Source organism: Ylistrum balloti, unplaced genomic scaffold, assembly GCF_031769215.1.
Source record: "Ylistrum balloti isolate Yb309-2 unplaced genomic scaffold, AGI_CSIRO_Ybal_v1 Utg371130, whole genome shotgun sequence".
NCBI classification, from domain to species: domain Eukaryota; kingdom Metazoa; phylum Mollusca; class Bivalvia; order Pectinida; family Pectinidae; genus Ylistrum; species Ylistrum balloti.
In genome coordinates, this window is record NW_026782620.1 from 574539 (window position 1) to 598605 (window position 24067).

The 24067-nt window shown below is 32.6% G+C and overlaps 1 protein-coding gene across 1 annotated transcript; it reads right to left on the reverse strand.

Moving 5' to 3' along the window:
* Nucleotides 1-7775: 7775 nt before the first annotated feature.
* On the reverse strand, nucleotides 7776-21965 carry LOC132560903 (acyl-coenzyme A amino acid N-acyltransferase 1-like). The gene is made up of 9 exons (XM_060225607.1): nucleotides 21890-21965; nucleotides 20156-20400; nucleotides 18937-19206; nucleotides 18511-18680; nucleotides 14694-14807; nucleotides 14306-14394; nucleotides 13194-13278; nucleotides 11309-11510; nucleotides 7776-8237 (listed from the first exon to the last, which is right to left on the reverse strand). Exons 1-9 carry the CDS (start codon nucleotides 21952-21954, stop codon nucleotides 8098-8100), a joined length of 1380 nt encoding a protein of 459 aa, XP_060081590.1. The 5' UTR covers nucleotides 21955-21965; the 3' UTR covers nucleotides 7776-8097.
* Nucleotides 21966-24067: the final 2102 nt, after the last annotated feature.

The window sequence follows — 24067 nt, forward strand, 5'->3', positions numbered from 1 at the left end:
AAGTAATTATTAGTAACTGTATACAGTGTGGAAATAAGAAACTAGCTTTTCAACCATGCATAATATTATGATGATGTTTAAATACATAGTATTACATGCTTTGCTTGTCATAGAGAATTATGTATAGAATTGATATTATACAAAAAATTATTTAAATACATGAACTTCCTTTAAGATAGGATGAAGTTTTACACTTTTAATTCCTTGCTGTCATTGTCAATCCACGTTTCATTTCTATTTTATTGAGTTTTATGTTCTGAATAAAACAGGAAAATTATAAATAAATATGTGATTATGCTATTCACTGATTGTGAAAATTGAAAACATAGATATCTAGTGACAACATCATTTAAGCGATGGTGTCTAACATAGTCTTTCAACAAAATGTTCATTCCCGGCTTCAAATAATTTATGCGGGAACGATAAGGTCAAGGCAAGGTTGTGATATTGTGATATTGCCTATAACTATTTTTTATCTAAATACATTATTTTCACAATTAAAATGCGTTTTATCTACAAGGTATAGCTCACGCATTTTTTGTAACACCTCGAAGGTTTGATTTTGTTTTTATGTGTGTGTCTTTCATTGAAGTTTTTTTCGTGATGTTTTTGACAGGTAAAACAATAATACTACCACTAGGTGGTGAAGTAATGATTAAATCACCAGCGTTGGACTTCAAACCTGCCTCCAAACAGGGTGATAGATTTAATTTTAATATAGTGTGAACATCTTACAAGGCTGGTCTCTACATATAAATACATTAAATTGGCTAATAACTTTCAATAACCCAAGGACACAACGTTATCAAGATAAAACTAATTATTTTTACATTTTCCCTGTATGTATACGTTGTATCTATTTTGCACCTAGGTATATTTGATTGTTTTGTTTATAACATGAAAACATTTTTATTATATCACATCATTATGTCGTCATATTTTAACATTACATATAATTTCAATAATTTATTATTTCATTAATATTATTGTATCCATTTACATTTCGAAATTTTTAAAATCATTGTTCGATACCTTTCGGGGTTTTAGCTCAGAAATGTAATCAATGTTCTTTTAGTACACCTCATAGCTATCTTAATTTAAGCTATTTTTTTCGCAGCGGTAAAGTCTTTTTGTTCCTGGAAATCATTTCACTACTTATGAACTCCTTCATGAAATAAAACAATGAAATATCTTAACTTTAATTACACGCATTTGTTAAAACATTGTTCGAAATTTGTATTCATTAATACATTACTATCCATCCTATTATCTATTTTTTTTAAAACACATTTTGAATGAAACAAACTTATATACTTCGTCACTCAATATTATGTATCATGTGACTAGTGACAAACACTGCTGTAGAAACAATACGCGTTTCAGTAATATTTTACCTTGTGCTATGCATTGATTGTTGTTAGAATCTCTATACACACCTTTATGGTAAAACGCTGTTGGTTTTTTTCTTTCAATTTTATGGATTTTGTATTCGTATATTAACATTTTAAAGCTATTACTCTCCCAAAACGAAAAATCAAAACGAAGTTTAATAGTATATATGATTTTGATTAAATGTTACATTTTTATTAATTAACATAATTTCTATTTACTGCTAAATATTGACTTTGTCAAGGTAATTAGTATGAAATGTCTGTTTGATCCACGATCTGTTACCAAATGATCTGTTTATTTTGAATCAGAGTACTTTTTGGTCATTTATTTTATTCGTTAATAAATGATTTTCAAGAATTTTCTGGACGTTGATTACTGTGCGGTATCAAATTAAATTAAAGTGAACGTTCCCACTTTCGCAGCATGTATGTATATTCCTCTTTCGAACAGTTTTTTCTGCTTTTTCTTTCTCTTTTTTAAATAAACCAGCAGAAGATATTTTTAACTTTTTGTTTTGTTCAGTTGACATAATATTTAAGATTATTAACTATTGTTTAAGTTCAGCTTTAGTATTGTGATGCAACTGTGTTTAAAACAAATGATTTACTTCAAGTTTTTACATAATCTGTACGTAACGCAACATTTTCAGCACTCTATTGGCTTCATTATGTGAGAGCTTGGGTAAAAAGCACACACTTAAATTGGAATACTACATTGCGTTTTCAGGGAGCTAGGGTCAAGGTCATGGCCATCTTTACTATTTTTAAAAAAAGTATTATCAGTACTGATGCAGTCATTCCTTGGGGGATTTTAATCTAATTCCAGACACACCATAAAGACCATTACATCTCAGACCAGTTTGAATTTCGAGGATATGGTCAAGGTCAAGGTCACTGTTATTATTAAAAAAAACATATTGTCAACAATGTCGTTACTTCGGACATTACTTTACACACTAATGAAATACCATTTTATCTTGGGCAGGGTTAAGGTCAGTGTCACTGTTACTATTTTTAGAAATTCCTTGTCACTACTCTAGTAGAGATTTTTATCAAATCATAAAAACATATACATTTTCTAGCATTTTTTATGGCACATCACTCATTGTTTAATCGCGTTGGTATCTATATCGCATGCGATATCTTATTATATCAATATTTGTTTTGTTTGCTTTTTTTCCTGTTTATCTGGTCCCTGTCCATCTGGTCCCGGTTGATCAAAGGTTTCCTTGAATTAACCAGTGATTAGTGAAAACATTAATTGCTGCCACTAAGCAAATAAGAGCATTAAAGGCAAAATTAACCCACAATATATATCAATCTGACCTGTCTCAACAAATCTACAGCTGTGATGAAGAATCTTCACAAGATATATCAATATGACCTGTCTCAACAAATCTACAGCTGTGATGAAGAATCTTCACAAGATATATCAATATGACCTGTCTCAACAAATCTACAGCTGTGATGAAGAATCTTCACAAGATATATCAATCTGACATGTCTCAACAAATCTACAGCTGTGAAGAAGAATCTTCACAATTTTGTTTAATTCATGTTTGAAAAATTGTCATTAATTATTTGTTAACTCTAACCAGACTTTGAACAACCGGGGCCTGGTGTTTATACTTAAACTTATCAGTATAACTCATATATCATTGTTTGAAAAATGAACTAAAAAAGACTATGCTGATTTTGATTGTCAAGTTTGTAGATTGTTAATACCTGGATGTTTTTGTTAAATATTCTTCTAAATTTCAATGATAGCATTTTGTTGTGTAGACAAATTATGAAATGTGATGTAAAATGTAGTGTAATACTCACGACTAAAACGTTCACTCTTAAACAGTCTCCAGAGGTTATCTTCCGTGAATTTGTTTTACAGTGTATAAACAATCAGATGTTATTTATTAAGAATATATGTAAGCTTATATTTATATCTGCATTTTGTGACGAGATAAATGGTGAATGATGTGATAACGACGTCAGGTACATGCTAACCACCTAACCACCTACATGTTTGTTGTGTTGTCTCCATATTGTTTGTTGCTCTCTAACATGTATATTGTTCTTGCTTGTGTATCCTATGGTTTGTCTTTGATAAATAAATTCAGATATCAAATAACTAATCATTTTTGTGCTGAAACCGTCAATGTTGCTGCAAAAGATCTAAAAACTCTGAAATCTTTGAAATTTGAGTTTTGCTCTTACATTTGGCGATCACCTGGTCGTATTAAACCAAAATACACGATATCACATTTTTTGTCATACACTTTGTGTTGCAAATGTGCGAGAAACAAATTGGAAGTATAAAAAATCTTTACGAACCGAAACCCAAACCTGTCGGCAGTATTTTTTCTGATCAGACCCACAATCGTTACGGCACAACCAGGGACCAAGGGGAATTTACATATGAAATTTGAGAGAGTTCAAATGAGTACTTCTCAAGTACATGCAATGACAAACTTCGTTGAAAACATCCAAGATGGGCGCCTGTCGGCCATTTTTGTTTATCATACCCAAAATCACACCGGCACAGCCAGGGACGAAGGGGAAGGAACCTGCATATGAAATTTGAGAGATATCAATTGAGTACTTCTCAAGAAAATGCAATAACAATGCTTATAGAAAAAATCTAAGACTGTCGCCTGACAGTCATTTTGTTTTCTGATAAGTCTCAAACAGCAATAACAATTTTTCAATTCAAAATCAAAGATGGCTGCCTTTCAGCCATTTTGTTTTTCTATCAGTCCGAAAAGTTACCATACACAACTAGGGACAACGGGGAATCCACATAGGAAATTTGAGAGAGATCCATTGAGTAATTCTCAAGAAATAGCAATAACAATTATTGTTGACGGACGGACTGACGGACCACGGACCACAGACATAGGGTGATTTGAATAGCCCACCATCATCAGATATAATAGATCATGTTATGTAAAAAACATCTTTTCTGTCGAAATCATGTACCTTATTTAAGAAAAATAATCATGTATGTTCCCGCTAATACTGATAATTCTAACCAAGTTTGAAATTATGTATTTCTGAAAGAAAATAAACAAATTATGCTGTAAAATGTAATATTCCTATACTACACTATTGTAAAATTTACCCCCTCACCAAGCGGAGATGTGAGACCCTGGAGTCATGAAATTCACACTTTTGATAAAGCTCTGTAAGACACTTCTATCAATAAAGAGTATTTATTTCTACTTTATCTCGGAATTGAGAAAATTGTTCATATTTCAGTCAATTTGGCCCTTTTTGGCCCCACCGATCAGCCCCTAGGTGTCAGACGAGCTCAACATGTACATCTCATCATAATGTCTTCGTATACTAACAATTCTAACCAAGTTTGAACTATTTATGAAAGAAAATAAATAAATTATGCTAAACAAAGAGGCCTACGGACTTTAACGGTCAACTGACTATAAAGACCTATATATCTAAAGAGGCCAAATAGGCCTAAAATATCGCTCAACTACTCTACAGTTAACAAAAAAGACATTGTTGGTTTATAGAAATGTTTTTTATACACTCTTATTCTTAATATACACAAATGTCATTACTCCAGACTTCTTATTTATTTAAAAAGATGTTTAAATATCTCAACACATTTGACCCGAGAGACCTTGAATATAAGGTCATCTACTTATGTTAAAGAACCAACATCGACCATTTTATTATTGAGAAGTCTCGTGAAGGTTTTAATACATTTGACCCATGTGACCTTAAAAAGAGAAAAGGCCAATCACATGAACAAATTCGGTAACCCTTCATCCCAGCATGCTGTAGACCCAATATAAGCACCCAAAGCTTTTTTGTTATTTAGAAGAAGTTATTTATAGATGTTGACATATTTGACATGTGACCTTGAAAAATTGTCATATACACACTTGGTAGTCCGTCATCTCAGCACGCTACATGCCAAATATCAGCATTTAGGCCTTTAAGTCAATGAGAAAAAAAATTGTTTAAATACTTAAAGTGGGTCAAAGTCAACAATATGAACAAGATTAGTAGCTCTTCATTCCAAGATGCTACTGGCTCAATATCGGCATTTTGTTCGTTACGTTTATTGAGAAATAATTTAAACATATTTGACTCATGTGACCTTGAATGTGGGTCAAAGTCATTCATTTTAACGAACTTGGTACCCATCATCCGATCATACTTCATGCCCAATATCAGCACTCTAGGCTTTTTAGCTATTAAGGAGAAGTCGAAGATGTGATCTAAAAATTGTATTGAAATAAGTTTTACTATATATAACATTTGGGGATGTGATAGCTCTATTGGTAGGACAAAGGCAACATAACCACTGGTAAAGATTTCAGGTGTGAGGTTCAAAGCTCACTACCTGTGGCAGATTTTCTCTTGTATTTAAGAACTTATCTATTACTATGCTGACGAGATTGAGAATGGCATGTTATGTGTCTCATGTATGTTGTGCAGTGAAGTAGCAACAGTAGTTACAAGGAGACCCAAACTCAAAATGACATCAGCTGTTCATTTGGAAATAAACAAATAATCCAATGAACTAGTGGGGAAAATAAATCTCAACATCAAGTATTTGTTGTAGTCATTTATTACTCAATTAATAAAAACACAAAAGTAGACATGGTAAGAATTTATATCAATAAATGGAATGTTACACATAAAACTGTGTAAAAAATCTATAAAAAGGTGCTTGACAGCAAATCAAATAGATGAATCTAAACAATAACACATTCTGTACATGTAAAGAGCACCAATCTTTATTACAAGAATCAAAATGAAAGCGTATTTTTTTATGCAGATGGGTTTGGCACTTGTTCCTGCTTGATATCGTTTTAGAGATATGTCAATAGCTTTTGCCATCCTTCATCCCCACATTCATACTAAGATGGCTTTCTCCATACAATGCAATAGAAATTCACCTGATAATCACTCATTTCAACATCACACAGCTGTATAGAAAATGACCCTATATGTGTTTTGTTTACGCGAGACAACTGAATATAAAAGGACCCAATATTTGTTTTGTTCAACATGACACAACTGTACACAAAAAGACCCAATATTTGTTCTGATCAACACAATCAATTCTATACAAGATGACCCAATATTTGTTCTGTTCAACATGACACAATTTTATATAAAATTACCCAATATTTGTTTTGTTAAACATGAGACAATTTTGTATAAAAAGACCCAATGTTTGTTCAGTTCAACATGAGACAATTGTATATAAAATGACCCAACATTTGTTCTGTTCAACAGGAGACAATTTTATAAAAAATGACCCAACATTTGTTCTGTTCAACAGGAGACAATTTTATATAAAATGACCCAATATTTGTTCTGTTCAACATGAGACAATTGTATATAAAATGACCCAACATTTATTCTGTTCAACATGAGACAATTTTATAAAAAAATGACCCAATATTTGTTCTGTTCAACATGAGACAATTGTATATAAAATGACCCAATATTTGTTCTGTTCAACATGAGACAATTGTATATAAAATGACCCAATGTTTGTTCTGTTCAACACGATACATTTGTATATAAAATGACCCAATATTTGTTCTGTTCAACATGAGACAATTGTATATAAAATGACCCAATATTTGTTTTGATAAACATGAGACAATTGTATATAAAATGACCCAATATTTGTTTTGATAAACATGAGACAATTGTATACAAAATGACCCAATATTTGTTTTGATAAACATGAGACAATTGTATACAAAATGACCCAATATTTGTTTTGATAAACATGAGACAATTGAATACAAAATGACCCAATATTTGTTTTGATAAACATGAGACAATTGTATACAAAATGACCCAATATTTGTTCTGTTCAACATGAGACAATTGTATATAAAATGACCCAATATTTGTTCTGTTCAACATGAGACAATTGTATATAAAATGACCCAATATTTGTTCTGTTCAACATGAGACAATTGTATATAAAATGACCCAACATTTATTCTGTTCAACATGAGACAATTTTATAAAAAAATGACCCAATATTTGTTCTGTTCAACATGAGACAATTGTATATAAAATGACCCAATATTTGTTCTGTTCAACATGAGACAATTGTATATAAAATGACCCAATGTTTGTTCTGTTCAACACGATACATTTGTATATAAAATGACCCAATATTTGTTCTGTTCAACATGAGACAATTGTATATAAAATGACCCAATATTTGTTTTGATAAACATGAGACAATTGTATATAAAATGACCCAATATTTGTTTTGATAAACATGAGACAATTGTATACAAAATGACCCAATATTTGTTTTGATAAACAAACATTGAATACAAAATGACCCAATAATAAACATGAGACAAATACAAAATGACCCAATATTTGTTTTGATAAACATGAGACAATTGAATACAAAATGACCCAATATTTGTTTTGATAAACATGAGACAATTGAATACAAAATGACCCAATATATTCAATTTCTGTTGGAAAATTACTGATTATTTTATTCATCTTTTGAGACTGTGTGACATCAATTGAAATACTACATAAGTACAAATATCTTCCCAATAAATACTCTTCATTTAATTTCCAAATCAACATTGAAAAAGTTCAACACATATGATGAAAGCATGAAACACCTTCCATCTCCAGTTCTTTAGATGAAGGGATCAAACAACTTAATGGCTCCCCTTCCACAAAATTATAGCAGGCTTTTAATTTCTTTTCTCTTAATCTGCTTGTCACATAGATGTTTATGAAAGAAATCGAGAATTCGTCTCCAGGAGTCTTCCTGTGCGTAAGCATGGTCTGCAGGTTTACCTCCCCATACCATACAGGTCTCTACAATGAAAACAAGAAAAGAGAGCTTGTAAACAAGTGTACTGAGTATTGCTGAACTAATCATAGTCCCCGACCAGCCCTGTAAAGCATGGTCATACCAACCCCACAAAACAGTCCTTAACCAGTGCTGCAAAACATCACACTAATTCATTTATATACCTCTTAAAAGGTGGCTGAAAACCTTTTGTATTACTGTACACAGCTAGTGTGTGGAAGATGTATGCAAGATGAGTGGACAATGCTTGCACAATTAGGAAATGAAGATTTTGGTGTGTTTTGTATTACTATAACTGTTTGTCAGCATCATAACAAAAATTCAGTGAACATAAAGACCCTTTTAACCAACAAGAGACCCCATACAGATCTTGGTTCTCACAACTGTTTGCAAAAGATCCATCAGACTCTTATCAAGAAATAGCGATAATAAACTTTCATTGTCAAAATCAATCCAAGATGGCACCTGTCCACCATTTTCTTTTTTTTAATCAGTCCCAAAATCAGCAGCACAACAAGAGACCAAGGGGAATGTATTTATGACAGCTCACAAAAGATCCATCCAATACTTCTCAAGAAAAAGGGATAACAAACTTTCATTGTAAAAATCCAATATGCTCACCTCACAGCCATTTTTTTTTCTGATCAGTTCCAAAATTGAAAGGACATAACAAAATTAGGATCGAGGGGAACCTTCATATGAAATTTGAAAACCATCCATACATCAAGAAATAATGGGAAAAAGAATTGTTTACATAAAGATGGACAATATACAATGACATACAAAAGATGGATATAGGGCAATTTGATTTCTGTACAGTTGTTAAAGTTTGCACTGCAAAAAAATATTTGCTTGATATTTCATTTCTCATTATCATTCATAACCATGAATATAAAGAAATGAAATCGCCCACAAATATATAACCAATCATTCAGTAGTTGATGGATTAAAAACTTTACCTGAAGATTGTAACAGTGGAATCAGCCCCATTGTTGAACTCATCCAAGATATTAAGGATACAAGTCCACATACCAAGTTTCATCACAATCAATTTATATTTACTTAATTTATCATGTTTACAAGGTCCACAGCAATCAAAACGCAAAAAGCAAATTCTCTGAAAATTTTGATCAATCAGTTCCATTGTCAAATGCATCAGAGATCTTATCTATATATTGGTGCATACTAAGATTTAGACAAATCTGTACATATTTACTCAAACTATCGTGTTCAAAAGGTCCAATGTAACAAAAATGCAAAGTGCTATCACTCTGCAAATAACAATCAAATCGGTCTCATTGTGAAAAGTAATCCAAAGTGTTATTAATACATTACACCAGACTAAGCTTCATCAAAACCCAAACATAATTTCATGTACTCAAGTTAATGTGTTCACATGGAAAAGATTCATGTATGTTGTAAAACGCACAATGCAATAAGACTGACCAAGAAGGACCGCTATAGATCTTCCAATAATTTTCATATTTCACTCTGTAACACTGGTATGTCAGTTCTAACAAACTTTTACTATGTAAATTGTATCAGCATTAAACCATTACTAAGCACACGGTGAACAATCAAAAACCTTTATCTGAAAACTAAACTTGGAGATTTTGATCAAACATAATTAAAATCTATAGATTTTGGTCAAAAACAATTAACGATTATCATCTGAAGATTTTGGTCAAAAACAATTAACGATTATCATCTGAAGATTTTGGTCAAAAACAATTAACGATTATCATCTGAAGATTTTGGTCAAAAACAATTAACGATTATCATCTGAAGATTTTGGTCAAAAACAATTAACGATTATCATCTGAAGATTTTGGTCAAAAACAATTAACGATTATCATCTGAAGATTTTGGTCAAAAACAATTAACGATTATCATCTGATGATTTTGGTCAAAAACAATTAACGATTATCATCTGAAGATTTCAATACAAAAATGAATCATAAGCTGATGAATTTGACAATTAAGCCCAAGATATACTAAAAATGAAAACAGTTTTCTAATTGCACCAAGCAACATTAATGTTGTCTCCTAAAAGTACCTCAACATAATACATCAACAACATAAAAAAATGTTCAGTGAAATAAACAATTAAAAGTTTACCACTAAACCTTAGTCATAGGATGGATGGACAAATAGATGTAAACAAAACCCATAGTCCTCTTCCCTCTCCCTGATGGTTAATCCTCAGAGGACTAATAATACTCCAGCTTCAATGTTACAACCAGTTGATCTATTACATCTGTAAATGATTTAGGCTGAATACAAATTAAAATGTAAAATTGTAATCTCACTCTAGGAATTGAATGGTTTTAAAAGTGCTGGCCACTTACTTATAACATGACACTGTTGCCCACTTAACTAAAACATGACACTGTTGCCCACTTACCTATAACATGACACTGTTGCCAACTTAACTATAACATGACACTGTTGCCCACTTACCTATAACATAACACTTGCCCAATTACTTACAACATGACACTGTTGCCCAATTACTTATAACATGGCAATGTTGCCCACTTACCTATAACATAACACTTGCCCAATTACTTACAACATGACACTGTTGCCCACTTAACTATAACATGACACTGTTGCCTACTTACTTATAACATAACACTGTTGCCCAATTACTTACAACATGACACTGTTGCCCAATTACTTATAACATGGCAATGTTGCCCACTTACCTATAACATGACATGTTGCCCACTTACTTATAACAAGGCACTGTTGCCCACTTACCTATAACATGACACTGTTGCCCACTTACCTATAACATGACACTGTTGCCCACTTAACTATAACATGACAATGTTGCCCACTTACCTATAACATAACACTGTTGCCCACTTAACTATAACATGACACTGTGGTCCAATGCCTTATAACATGACACTATGTGGTACAGCGTTTATGACAAGAATGTGAATGTGCGTTTGAGTGTTGTGCACAAGACAAAATGGTGAACAAGGATTATGGTAATTACAAATTGTTAGTGTACAGTACTCTGTTATTGTCTATTTTAGTAGAGAACAAGATATATTGAGTTACTCACGCAGCAATCTATTAAACGAGGCCCGACAGAGTGGGGAATAAGGTGGTTCTATCAGGTGCCCGGCTCCCTGGTACACCACCAGTTCTATATTGTCTCGTTTATTTGGAGGGAAGCATTTCACCTGTAGCTGCTGCAGGTCTGGATGGACATTCATGTCATCAGTACCACTGATACTTAAGACTTTGACGTCAGACTCCCAAAGCTGTAAGTCAAATATTACAATCATAGTTTGTAATTACTGCTAAACAGTCCCCTTGAGTAAACACTAGACCATGTTATCATATTTGGTGTTTCACATGTTAAATATACATCAGAAATATCAAATCCAACAAGGCATTCTGACATATACATATCCCCTTATAGTTCTATATTGACTCATGCGCAATAAAGAAGATGGCTATGTGTGTGACTTTGATCAAAATTCCTCAAGGAATGAAACCACTGGAGTGCCGGCAAGGATTCTGTAAAAATACACATGGTCATCTTAGCTTTGACCCTACAACCCTGAACCTGGATGTCATCTGTGATATTTTGGTCTTTTATATGAAAGTGAAGTTTGGTTAAAATCCCTTCAGGAATGAATGAAGCCACTAGAGTGTTGACAGGAATTCTCTTAAATATAGTAATAGTGACCTTGACTTTGAGGTTAAAAACCTGGAATAAACCAAGATACCAAAATCCTTAATAGGGATTGGACTACAATGAAAACCTCACAAGAAATGATTCCACTAGAGAGCTGAGAGGGGTTTTCTTAAAATTGTAAGTGTCCTTGACATAAACCCTACAGCCCCCCTTACACTCGAAACTATCCGAGATTTTGAAGTCTGATAGAAATTTCTCTGGAAATGAAGCTGATAAAGTGCTTAGAAGGATTTTCTAAAGATATCAAGTTACATTGACTGTGGCATCCTGACTGAAACATAATCTGTTTAAGACTTATACATCCTCCTATACATGAATTTTATCAAAACCCGAAAAGCAGTCACAAGAGCAATGACAAAAAGTGAACACACATATGCACATATAAACCTGCACCCTAACTCACATGGGGAAAATAATAAGACTTAACAAACACTGAAGTATTAATATATGTCTACATTATCATTGTTATTCTTTCCATTGGTTCTTATGAATTTCTTTTTTAATCTAGTTATGATACAACATATTCACTTCTACAAATTTAGTCCTTATTCCTTTTGCTAATTGTACTTCACTACTTTACTGTTGACTATATCACTGCACATTAACACCGCCATTCAATTCATGGATACTACCTGGAACAAGAGTGCCGTGGACACAATATACGCCGCAACAAAATACAAAGATCAAGATTGGTCCTTTTAATTATCGCTTCAAACATGTATACATAAGCTCAAAATGAAGTCTGTGAGACCAGTTAGCTGAGCTGGAAGAGACAGGGACCTGAGCAAGTTTTATGAAAATCTTATCATTAGTTTAGGAGGAGTTGCGTTCACAAAGCTCTACTAAGAGCAAGCTACAGATACAAAGTTGAAAATGGCATAAATCTTACAAATATCAACGAACCAAAAAATTATCCTTCATGCACATCTATCTATTGCAGTAGTGACATTGAGCAAGTTTCATGAAAATCTGATGTTTAGTTTAGGAGGAGTTGCGTTCACAAGAAATGGACGTACGGACGTTTAGATGTACAGACGGTGTGACGGAGAAGATGACGCCAATATACGACCGCCTCCGGCGGCTTATAAAAATGTATATAACATTTTCAAATATGCACTACCATTATATTTATAAAGGTAAATACTAGAAATATATGCTGAAATAGGTCTATCAGTTACTCCTAAAGAGTTGAGACTAAGTGTACTAATGAGATAAAATGTAGATACACAAAATGTAACTATACCTTGAAAAACTTGGAAGTGTCGAAACAGTGGCCAGGTTTGGCAACAATACCTTCCTCTGTTTGTTCATACAGAGACAGATCTAACCTAAAACAACACAAGAGTTATTAGTGATTGGAGCCACATGATAAAAATGGGACAAATAAGCATATAAAAGTTGATAGCCAGGGCTTAGTGGCATAAAATGATACTGGAATTAAGTTAGGGACATGAAAGTTGATACTGAGTGATAAGTGACACGTGGTAATACTGGAATAAAGTTAAAGGACATAAGAGTTGATATTTAGTGATAAGTGGCACATGGTAATACCGGAATAAATTTACAGGACATAAAAGTTGATAGCCAAGGGTTAGTGGCACATCATAATGATAAATTGAGTTAGGACATAGAGTTGACAGTGAGGGATAAGTGGCACATAAGTATACTGTACTGCAATAAAGTTGGGGGACATAACATTTGATTGTCAGGGATTAATGGACATGATGTACCCTGGAATGTCCCTACATGTATTAGGTCATCTGATATACCCTGGAATGTCCCTACATGTATTAGGTCATCTGATATACCCTGGAATGTCCCTACATGTATTAGGTCATCTGATATACCCTGGAATGTCCCTACATGTATTAGGTCATCTGATATACCCTGGAATGTCCCTACATGTAGTAGGTCATCTGATATACCCTGGAATGTCCCTACATGTATTAGGTCATCTGATACCCTGGAATGTCCCTACATGTATTAGGTCATCTGATATACCCTGGAATGTCCCTACATGTATTAGGTCATCTGATATACCCTGGAATGTCCCTACATGTAGTAGGTCATCTGATATACCCTGGAATGTCCCTACATGTAGTAGGTCATCTGATATACCCTGGAATGTCCCTACATGTAATAGGTCATCTGATATACCCTGGAATGTCCCTACATGTAATAGGTCATCTGATATACCCTGGAATGTCCCTACATGTATTAGGTCATCTGATATACCCTTGAATGTTTTAGTGATCTACTAGCAGAACAGCGTATAAACTAATTCTACAATGTTTGGAAAGAATTGATGCCGATCATGGACAGAGGAAAATGACTTTGTATGTAGGAAATACTCACTCTATGGCATGTGGATAAGTTATGTGTCCATCATGGACTGGGGAGAATGACAAGTAGGGCATTCCATTAATGCTGGCAATAGCTTTAACCTACAAAGTAACAAAAATACTGGCAGATTTAGTAATTCACATGGTGATGCCGTAATGTTTTACATTTGCATAACATACATGTATGTGTAAATAGTACTGATATCACATTATCAGACAATTTCTATAGCATTTAATTATTGGTGTCATAGACATTCATACCAAACTCACAGGTACATACTGATAACACACGTACAATTTTGAACATCTTTTTTTCAAAACACAATGTATTATGATTAATCAAAGTTTTACGAAACATGTAGTAAAACGATAGCTTTAACAGGGAAAAGTGGATAACTTACCAGGGGACTGTGGATGGCCAGGAACTGACCTAGCTCGGCTCCTTTAGAGGTAGCCATGATACCAATACCACCAGATTGTACATGGGTATGAGTGTCCAGAAATGTAACGGCCTCCTGAACACATATCATAATTATAGCTTAAGTCATAAGATACAATAACAGAACTGATTATTAGATAGTTATTGACAAAACCAAGATTCAGTAGTGATACACAGCATCTTTCAAACTTAAATAACCTTTAAAAAAATTGAAGAAATGCAAAATAAATGTCATATTTAAGGAATAAACAAGTATCCTAATTTAATTTCAGATTTATGGAATATACTTCAAATGACACTAATATTGCTTAGAATGACTCAAACATTAATGATATAATGTGCATTACTTATGTTACATGTGTACTGAATAATAAACAAGTTTATACACAATATGATGTACATTAACTATGTTACATGTGTACTGAACAATAAACAAGTTTACACAATATGATGTACATTAACTATGTTACATGTGTACTGAACAATAAACAAGTTTACACAATATGATGTACATTAACTATGGTATGTGTGTACTTAACAATAAACAAGTTTACACAATATGATGTACATTAACTATGTTACATGTGTACTGAACAATAAACAAGTTTACACAATATGATGTACATTAACTATGGTATGTGTACTGAACAATAAACAAGTTTACACAATATGATGTACATTAACTATGTTACATGTGTACTGAACAATAAACAAGTTTACACAATATGATGTACATTAACTATGGTATGTGTGTACTGAACAATAAACAAGTTTACACAATATGATGTACATTTAACTATGTGTACTGAACAATAAACAAGTTTACACAATATGTGTAACTATGGTATGTGTGTACTGAACAATAAACAAGTTTACACAATATGATGTACATTAACTATGTTACATGTGTACTGAACAATAAACAAGTTTACACAATATGATGTACATTAACTATGGTATGTGTGTACTGAACAATAAACAAGTTTACACAATATGATGTACATTAACTATGGTATGTGTGTACTGAACAATAAACAAGTTTATACACAATATGATGTACATTAACTATGTTACATGTGTACTGAACAATAAACAAGTTTACACAATATGATGTACATTAACTATGTTACATGTGTACTGAACAATAAACAAGTTTACACAATATGATGTACATTAACTATGTTACATGTGTACTGAACAATAAACAAGTTTACACAATATGATGTACATTAACTATGTTACATGTGTACTGAACAATAAACAAGTTTACACAATATGATGTACATTAACTATGGTATGTGTACTGAACAATAAACAAGTTTACACAATATGATGTACATTAACTATGGTATGTGTGTACTGAACAATAAACAAGTTTACACAATATGATGTACATTAACTATGGTATGTGTGTACTTAACAATAAACAAGTTTACACAATATGATGTACATTAACTATGGTATGTGTGTACTGAACAATAAACAAGTTTACACAATATGATGTACATTAACTATGGTATGTGTGTACTGAACAATAAACAAGTTTACACAATATGATGTACATTAACTATGTTACATGTGTACTGAACAATAAACAAGTTTACACAATATGATGTACATTAACTATGTTACATGTGTACTGAACAATAAACAAGTTTACACAATATGATGTTCATTAACTATGTTATGTGTGTACTGAACAATAAACAAGTTTACACAATATGATGTACATTAACTATGTTACATGTGTACTGAACAATAAACAAGTTTACACAATATGATGTACATTAACTATGTTACATGTGTACATGTGTGAACAATAAACAAGTTTACACAATATGATGTGTATTAACTATGTTACATGTGTACTGAACAATAAACAAGTTTACACAATATGATGGTATGTGTGTACTGAACAATAAACAAGTTTACACAATATGATGTACATTAACTATGGTATGTGTGTACTGAACAATAAACAAGTTTACACAATATGATGTACATTAACTATGTTATGTGTGTACTGAACAATAAACAAGTTTACACAATATGATGTACATTAACTATGTTACATGTGTACTGAACAATAAACAAGTTTACACAATATGATGTACATTAACTATGTTACATGTGTACTGAACAATAAACAAGTTTACACAATATGATGTACATTAACTATGTTACATGTGTACTGAACAATAAACAAGTTTATACACAATATGATGTACATTAACTATGTTACATGTGTACTGAACAATAAACAAGTTTACACAATATGATGTACATTAACTATGTTACATGTGTACTGAACAATAAACAAGTTTACACAATATGATGTACATTAACTATGTTACATGTGTACTGAACAATAAACAAGTTTACACACAATATGATGTGTGAACATTAACAATATGATGTACATTAACTATGTATGTGTACTGAACAATAAACAAGTTTACACAATATGATGTACATTAACTATGGTATGTGTGTACTGAACAATAAACAAGTTTACACAATATGATGTACATTAACTATGGTATGTGTGTACTTAACAATAAACAAGTTTACACAATATGATGTACATTAACAATGAACAAAACAAGTTTATACACAATATGATGTACATTAACTATGTTACATGTGTACTGAACAATAAACAAGTTTACACAATATGATGTACATTAACTATGTTACATGTACTGAACAATAAACAAGTTTACACAATATGATGTACATTAACTATGTTACATGTGTACTGAACAATAAACAAGTTTACACAATATGATGTACATTAACTATGTTACATGTGTACTGAACAATAAACAAGTTTACACACTATGTTACAACTGAACAATAAACAAGTTTACACAATATGATGTACATTATGTATGTTACAACAATAAACAAGTTTACACAATATGATGTACATTAACTATGTTACATGTGTACTGAACAATAAACAAGTTTACACAATATGATGTACATTAACTATGTTACATGTGTACTGAACAATAAACAAGTTTACACAATATGATGTACATTAACTATGTTACATGTGTACTGAACAATAAACAAGTTTATACACAATATGATGTACATTAACTATGTTACATGTGTACTGAACAATAAACAAGTTTACACAATATGATGTACATTAACTATGGTATGTGTGTACTGAACAATAAACAAGTTTACACAATATGATGTACATTAACTATGTTATGTGTGTAGTGAACACACAATAAACAAAGAAAGCATGGCAAAACGACAACATTAAACAAGAATAGTGATGAAGAAAACTAAACAACTTTGTGTAACATGACTTCTTCATAAACCTATTTCTTTAAGTCTTTATGTATTTAGATGATTTCAGCTTGATCAATATTCTGTTATACACAAAGTCTGGTAAAGAGGACATTTCAAATATACTGAAAAGTTAAAACCGTATCAACTACCTAGAAGGAATGAAGTTACTTAGAACAACCTTGAACTACATTGTATAGCTAAAATATCATAAAATCTATATGTCTCTAAACCATGTACTGTATTAACTATGGTGAAAATCAGACTGGAATGATCAGTTACTGGATAAGAGTAAAGCAAAAGTTGAACAAAATTGCTTAACATTAATAACGAAAACAGTCTTGGATGAATGAGGTGACCTTAGGTCTTGAAAAAAAATGCATGTTTGCTTATCCTTTGATACTTATCAGTGAAGGATGTAGTTATAATTCACCATCACATCACCATGCACTTACATAAATTATGGCACTCACCTTGAAGTAGTTGAGATCAAGGTCATTTAAGTTTTTTTGAAGATCTTGATATCCAAAGAATGGAAGTGCTAAAACAGCATAGCCTTGTGACGCCAGCAAGGCTGCACGGTGCTCCATAATGCCACCTCCAGCACCATAAATATCTATTATTCCAGGATAGGGCCCAGCACCTAGAAACATAGCACCGAAATATAAAAGCAAATGCCAGCACTAAGTAAAAGTTCAATCATGGGTTCATCCTTTGTTAATAATATAAACAGTTTTTTAATCAATTAAATACTTGTATGTGGGCTGAATACTGTCTGCCATACTTTACTGCTCCAACAGAACTCCCTAAAGGAGGGATAAATATGGGTAATTGTATTGACACACATCCTAAAACAACTTTGAGATCCTGTTCATTGAAGTATACTGTATCCAACATACCATTGGGTATGAGCAATGTTCCCCTAAGTCTTCCCGACATCACAGGTTCTCTATTGACATTAGGAGACTTGTACCAACGAGTCAGCACTTCAGTCACTAATGGTTGATTTGAACTGCTTTGACATAAGTCTGTCAGAGAAAGATGACCACTGTGAACAGAAATGTTAACTAACTGAGGCTTGGTGACATCCATTTGTAACAGTCTTAGCCTTGGAGACTTCTGACCTGGATTTGGACGCATACTCCAAATGAATCCCATACCATTTGTTCCTGTAAATAGATACATCATCTGATCAAAACCAATAACATGCATGTTGTACAAACTTATCTTAGACAAGGTCAGAAACGCGATGACATCTCTTATAATCTAACAAAACCATAGGCCAAATAAGTATTCATGATTAATTGTATTCAAAAGAATACAAATATGGAAATGTTTATAATGAGTCATAATAACAAGAGGGATACCAGGGTGTGTTTAAATGATAAATTGTACCAAGTTTTAAATGGATGGGTGGAAAACTAAATCTTAGGATAAAAAATCCTGCAAAGAACAAAGATCAATAATAAATGCTGAATCAAAAGTCTATTCACTAGTACACAATCTCCTGTTTTGGTTGTAAAGCCTACCAAGTTTCAAGAAATTGGTTACGAACTTAAGAAGGAGATATGTGGACAAGATAAAAATGTTTAAAAAAAACAAAGGGTAATAATTTTTTTCAATAATGTAAAATCACAATGCCATTTTGAAAAACACAATTTCATGTAATGGTTGTATAAAGCTAACTAATTTCAGAGAAATTAGTGAAAAATGAAGAAGACTTTGTACTAAATGAACATGCTAATTAAGAAAAACAAAGGGCAACAACTCTTTAAAAATTATTGAATCATACTGCTGATAGGAAAACATATTTCCATTTAACAGTGTTAGAGCCTTCCAAGTGGAAAGAAAATGGTTGAAAAGAGAAAGAGATGTCAAATTAAATTCACCATTCAGGAAAACACAACTTCATGTCAACGTTATCAAGCCTAACATATTTGAAAAAGATTGAAATATGTACAGTGCCATACCATAACATGTCCAGTAAATTTATGAAGAGTGTATAAAAATTGGGGGGCAAGGATAGAACACAAACACGAACAGGAAGTAGACTAAATAAACTAGGAATGACACTATGTGTTTAAGTTAAAAGCACTGCCATTGGTGTAAACCCAATACCTGTATAAGTGCCTGATGAAGCGGGGGTACTTTCTAGATCCACAGTGCCATCATTTTCTGCTTGGTAACACCCACAGCTGGCAAAAATTTCTCCTTTTTTACCCTTGATCCAGGAATGTATAGTCACTTTCTGATTGGATGCTAGCCCCGATACTCTGACAGACACTCGTTCGTCCACCATTACATTGTGTGGATGGACAGACAACTGAACACCTTCCATTACTGTGCTTGTGTGTAGACATCTGCTGTAAAACATCAATGAAAAAATAAGAAAATGTTATACGGGAATCAGGATTATATGTATATCTAAAGTGTGTCATATTCATACCCTGCTGGTTATCATTGATTTATTTCAACAAATCCAAATGTTCCACCATAAAGAGCAGTTTAATGAATAAATCTGTATAAAGTATATCATAACGTCAATAAAAGGAAATTCGAAAAGATGTGCCCAATCAAAGTAAATAATGTTAAAACTTATAACGGGGTCTAATGTACTTATACAAGACTTCAAGTTCTTAATGTACACTTAAAATGGCCCCATACATTTCAAAATCTCCTCATGTTTATATCTTTACATTGTCTTCCTTCTGCACATACATAACGTAGTGTAGATTCTTTCTGGTAATTGCTTGTTCCAATGTTTTATTCTGGATCAAATATACAAATGTGAACCCTACAAGCATATTTAATATTATGTTTGTGTACATATGTATATATATGTATGCATGTAATACATTCCTTACTAATACAATGTACTGAGTGCAAAAACAGTTATAATCAACAATATCCTTATAAGAAAGAATTAAGATTCACCAGTTCATATATTGTATACAAAGTGTTCACCATAACGATGGTGTATACTAACTGCAATACACCAGTGGGCTACAGAGAACTCTTTAGCTTGAACAATTGATAGGTCAGATTAATATGCCTGGGGTCCTGGGTTTGAATCATAGCGAAAAAATTGAACCAAATAATGACCTCTGTTACATTGTGCCCATGCAGAGACTTGGGAATAATGCTTAGCATTACTTTCACAGGCATAACTGTAACACCTGGAAACTTGAGGATAAGTTATTTTACAATAGAGGGTATGTTACCCTGAGATTACAAGCCATAAAACACCACTTTGCTATCGAGAGAACTTTCCTTCAGCTCGATTGGTTGAACTCCGCACTGGTAAGCCAGAGGTCCTGGGTTAAAATCCTTCGCCCGCAATTGATAATAAGCATTTTAGCTAACATTTCAAAAAAAATCTGAAGACTCCTTACCAATTTTTCATAGCAATGATTAACATCATTTTAACATTAAAAAGTTAATGGATGTGAAAATAATATTGAAATAAATTTCATACCATTTCAATGTTAGATAATTTTTTTTAAATATTAATTAAAGTAACTTTATAAATATTTGCTTTGTATGTTAAGCAACATTGACCATTAAATCATACTAAACATTTTGAACAATTAGAATGTTGATTGAACACATGTTATTTGAAAACAGTGAAGTTCTCCATGAAGTAACAACCAGAATGGCTAGAGAGTACCTTTATATGTGACCTTTATATACCTTTCGAATATTTCAGTTGAATAATTTCTTTCTAGTTGATATATAAATATAGATTTAAACAGGGATGTATAATTTTTTTCTGTATATATTCATGATTCAACGAAACACAACATGACAATGAAATACAAGATCACTTCTACACAAAAATATACGTCTAATTACCTAATTCCAATTTTTCGGGTTTTGCTACTAAAATATAGTAGTGGCTCACTGAAATCTGCAAGCATGGACGTATAACGGAATGGAATATTGGTCCCTGCTGCAAGTATTCCGCGCGCTGTCATGCTCGCGGTAATGTTTTCCGGAAATTTCGATTTGTTGTTGGTCGTTCAGTGTTTTAGTTTCTTATCAATGTTTACTATGTCATGACCAAGGAGTATCGACAGGTCAAGCATAAGAGTGACACCACAGCTCACTGATAGGTCATCAATCTGTCGTTAACTTCTACTGTCATGTAAATACTTTACATAGTTCAATTACCTACTATCATCCACGATTTCAGTGCACAGCAGGTCCGAAGGTCGAGTACATTCTAATAATCAGATTTGCACGAAAAGCTTTCCGGAACTACATTAAAATATATTTTAAAGATTTAAATATCTTTGTAATGTATATACTTCCAAGAAATGTTGCGTTTAATTTCTTATATAAGTGATGATACCATACGGTCTAATTCCAAAAATAATGTGTTATCGTTTCGAGATCGGTTCCGGACCGTTACGGCCAATTTGTCGGACCACATCACGTGAACTACAGTAAAACCTGCGTGACCTTGCACCCGGATACAATTGGTTACTGTAAATATTACGCTTCGATTTCCAGAGAGAACAAAAATTGTGATTTGAATAACTCGCCATATGATATTACGAGTATATATTTCATTTGCTAATTCGTATAGTTTTTCTTGATACACATTACAAGTCAAATAAGTGTTTGATGAAATAGATCTAGCCCATCAGTCCATCATCGGATGCAAGTGCTGTCTGTCAAGTGAATGAAACTCTATGAATAACTGGGCAAGCCTTCTTCCATTTTTTCACTACTGAAGTCAAGACATGCACGTCTTCTGTTGAAGAAATAAGGATTTTAAAATTATCACTTTTGTTGACCCATTTATGACTTGAAAAATTTGAACACATTTCAGCTTATTTGTGTTTGGTAGCTAGCGAGATACCGAAATTACTTAATCAATTCACCAAGCTGAAAGATAATGACAACAAAATGTTTTCTCTTGGTTATTGGAATAAGCATTGTTATGACAAAAGCCTACCATAATCATCACTGCCGAAAAAATTTCCCGCTCCAATTTGAAGAAAGAAAATGGGATAATTGACGGCCAACTAGACTAACTTCACAAACGTTCAATTAATATGGCCGACAGCTAGCAGGACAACATTCGCACCCGATGTAGATAAGTGTGAAATGACCATGGTCCTGGACATTGAATATAGCTAAGAAAACAGAAAAACGTCGAACCGGGTTGAGGTATTAAATTGACGTAAAATACTGCTTGAAAGCGAGAGCAAGTTGATACACAAGATGTACATTTTGAACTGACTTATTCAAGGTTTCATCGAAACGTGTTTGTTTTTTTTTTTACTTAAAGTTTGCAAGAGACACACCCACACATCCACATGCGCATACATTACCGATGTGTTACATTATCATCAATGTCTTCTTCTTTAATTTCAATCCTGTTTTTTATAGCCTTACACTTTTTAAGCACAAATGACATTCCTGCTTGCATCAGACTTCACATTATCAAAATTTGGTAACGCGTTTTTATATTAAACATGTTTGGGTTTTTTTTCCAAACTAGGTTAAACCACGGCTTGTCACCCACACAAACGGTTTTCGAAAATTCCTAAATTTGTATTAATAAAAAAATCAAGAAAATACCAAGATGGCAACATAATCATAATTCAAACTCTAATTCTACAAAGCTAGGGCAAAATATGAACAAAAGAAAGAATTTCAATGAGACTCATGAAAAAGTACAAGGAGAATAAGACGAGATAGTCCGCTGGAAGGGTAAGCTTCTTCTGCTTCATCGAAGACACCTGTCATGTAAATCAGGGTCAATTCAAGTAAGTAATATCACGTTCTCGAATGAGAATAAGGTATACAACAACAGAACCAACAGGCCAACTAACATATTTAAAGATGTTAATAAGCAAGTCATTTTATTTGTAAAATTCGTCACACTCTCATCTATACCGGTTTGATCACAAGTAAAATATAACGAAGACTCGATGTTTCAGAACTTAGTATCAATGTTCAATGGGGCATTCTATTCAGACTTCTATTTCGATCACAATCTTACGACACATAATGACGTCA

Excerpts from the sequence above, each read along its gene's own strand:
- LOC132560903 (XM_060225607.1), bottom strand. The coding sequence starts at position 21,954 with ATGCTTGCAGATTTCAGTGAGCCACTACTATATTTTAGTAGCAAAACC. Across the intron at positions 13,279-14,305 it reads ACTTATCCACATGCCATAGA|GTTAGATCTGTCTCTGTATG; the intron begins GTGAGTATTTCC and ends GTGTTGTTTTAG. Across the intron at positions 11,511-13,193 it reads ACACTTCCAAGTTTTTCAAG|CTTTGGGAGTCTGACGTCAA; the intron begins GTATAGTTACAT and ends TTTGACTTACAG.